Source organism: Dendroctonus ponderosae, unplaced genomic scaffold, assembly GCF_020466585.1.
Source record: "Dendroctonus ponderosae isolate FM_Combo_2020 unplaced genomic scaffold, Dpon_F_20191213v2 Dpon_F_20191213_4, whole genome shotgun sequence".
NCBI classification, from domain to species: domain Eukaryota; kingdom Metazoa; phylum Arthropoda; class Insecta; order Coleoptera; family Curculionidae; genus Dendroctonus; species Dendroctonus ponderosae.
Genome location: NW_026018611.1, coordinates 2433654 through 2436349, shown reverse-complemented (window position 1 = coordinate 2436349; position 2696 = coordinate 2433654). Strand labels below are relative to the sequence as shown.

Genomic DNA, 2696 nt, shown 5'->3' with positions numbered 1-2696 from the left:
TCTATATTATTTCTAGGATTAATTGTGTTTACCACGCATCAAAATGGATTTTTCCCTTCATATACCCTTTGATTCCTTTATGATTAAATCTTCTCTATTTAGTTTAATGTTTTTAGCCTTGGATTAGTTCAGTTAGAATATTTTTTTTGAACATACGCGCGATGGTTTACATTATGTATACATATAGGGTGTTAAGTGTACCCTGTCTCTATAGCTCTTCGTCGTTTTACCGTCTATTTTAAACAGATAGGACGTCTTCAATCACCAAAATTAATTGATTTTTTAGTCCTATTCAAATACAAGTTGTAGCAGACGTTCATGAACGACATACACAAGAGCAGTCACAAAAACACGCTATAATGCGAAAAGTATTAAGTAATGTTGAACGCCAAAAACGATTCGTGCTAAAAAAGGATCATTAAGTAACAGATCAACTCAAAGTAGCTTTCATCAACCACGAACTAGTGCTGAACGTCAAAGATTATACAAAGCAAATAAGAAATTACGACAAAAAAATACAGAAACTCAAGAAGAAGAGTTTACACAAACCCAAGAAGAGCAATATGTACAACATCTCGTTAAAGAATGTTAAATGTTGCAAATGAAGAAGATATTTTACATTCAAAAGGAAATTAAATTAAATTTTACACATTCCTGATCCATTTGTAAATTATTAGACTAACAAGAATATTAAAATTATTATTGCCATCATGCGTTAAACAAGTTCAATATTTTATGGTTTCTATTAATTTATGAAGTTATCACTTCTGTCGAGCGTCCCGTGACGCACACCATTTTTTTTTAATTCAACGCTCTTGTAGAAGTACGAGCACGTTCTTCATCCAAGAAGCACTGGATTCGTGTATCTGGTGGACGAGATGCGAAAGCGAAATTGCCTAGACGCTGTCTACGATCTGACCCTCATCTATCCAGATGACTGCCCCCAAAACGAAGAGCAGCTGTTTTTTCAGGGCAAGTTTCCCACCAACGTGTTGGCCCATCTGGTCAGGTAAGCGACCAAAATAGCTGCTTCAACGCTACAATGGGTGCTTGATTCTAGGTACCCAGTGCCTGCGTTGCCCGATAACAAAGAGGGTCTAAAGGTATTTCTGGAACAGCGCTGGCTGGAAAAGGAGCAAACGATGAACGAGTTTCGCAAAACTGGAAACTTTTTATACCACGGAAGCGCGCTGAACAGGGACAGGTACCTGTCCAAGGCCTGGGCCTATTTCACGCAGCTGATTTGGTTAAGTTTGTCGTGTGTTATGATTTATTTCCTGTTTGCACATGTTATGTATTTCTGGTTGGTCACCATGTACACTTTGAGTCTCTATGTGATACCGCTGTTCAAGGCCTGTTTGCGGACAATTGGAAATCTTATATTCAGAAAATCTTCCAGAAAGATGAAGGTTTCAGCTTCCGAATAGTGCAAAACCGTTTTGCAACTAAGTTTTTTCCACACCCTATTTACCTGAAGAAACTCATGATGGATTTTTGCTCTGCAAACTATCAACATTGATGGAAAGAACGTATTTCGGAAACTGGCGCAGAAAGCAGCAAAAAGAAGCGTTCAGAAATATAGGAGGATGGTTCGACCTCTTATAGTTTATTTCTTGTAAAGTACACATTGGAGACTATTTATTTTGGTTCATTCTATAAGTTTATTAATTTCATGCACAAAAATGATCGCATCTTGACATATTTATAATTTGTTTACAAGGAATATGAACACGACAGTTACATTTACATGCAACACGGTGATTCAATAATGCTCTCGTAAAAGATTTCAGGTTTAGAAGAATTCATAATTCTTGTACAAAGTCGATTGTTCAAAAATATTTTTCGTTCAAGAAAATGTAAGTTTAAACAACAGGAATCGTTACAGCCCCATAAAAACTTAATACAATCATTTGCTTTCGTTCCGTTTTTTGAAACAAGCATAATTCTCCCTGTGCAATGAAGACAATGTAAACACGAAAGCTGTAAGTACTTTCTAAAATAAATTTGATGTTTTCGGAAAGATGGAATGGGAAAACAGTTTCTGGTTTAGAAGTTGCTCTGGAAATTGCTGATTTTTTCGTGCCATACTTTTAAACAATTTAGTGTTAGGAATTAACATTGATCTAACGAATTAGTAGTAGTAGGTACCATTACAGTGAAACAAATGTATACAAGTATGTGCACATATAATCCAGGTGCACTCTTGTATTATTGTATGTATAATATCTAATATTAATTAAGGAAATGTTCGTTATACTATAAAACTTATCACTTGCATTGAAAACACCCAAGATAAACCCTATTTAGAAGACAAAAACCAAATTATTTCTCAACTTGTACAGTTAACAGTATTACAATTAATAATAAATGGGTACAAAATCTAGTCAAAATGTAGTCGAATTTTAAACGAACTAAATCTACCAATCAAAATAGATCTAATAAATATGTAAAAAAATAATTGTACATACTTTCCTGACTGTGTTTCAATTCCAAATCAAATTCATTCCTGGGTTTCAGTCATTTATTGTCTCTATTTATCAATCAAAATACGTTTCGGTCTATTTTTCCACCATCATCAGTTTTTATGTGTAGAGTTGTTGCTGCTTTAAGCCTTGGCATGCATTTTCTTGCTCGGCAAAAAATGCATGCCAAGGCTTAAAGCAGCAACAACGCTACACATAAAAACTGATGATGGT

The 2696-nt window shown here is 34.8% G+C and overlaps 2 protein-coding genes across 2 annotated transcripts in view; both read left to right on the top strand.

Moving 5' to 3' along the window:
* Positions 1–2696, top strand: part of LOC109543738 (fatty acyl-CoA reductase wat) — a 65420-nt gene that overhangs the window by 34610 nt on the left and 28114 nt on the right. The window lies entirely within an intron of this gene.
* LOC109545736 (lysocardiolipin acyltransferase 1-like) lies at positions 822–2506 on the top strand (the record flags this gene model as incomplete). Its single annotated transcript, XM_019916581.2, is given in 2 exon segments — positions 822–1009; positions 1061–2506. Coding segments are annotated over 2 exon segments (555 nt in total), but the record flags the coding sequence as incomplete, so codon positions are not given.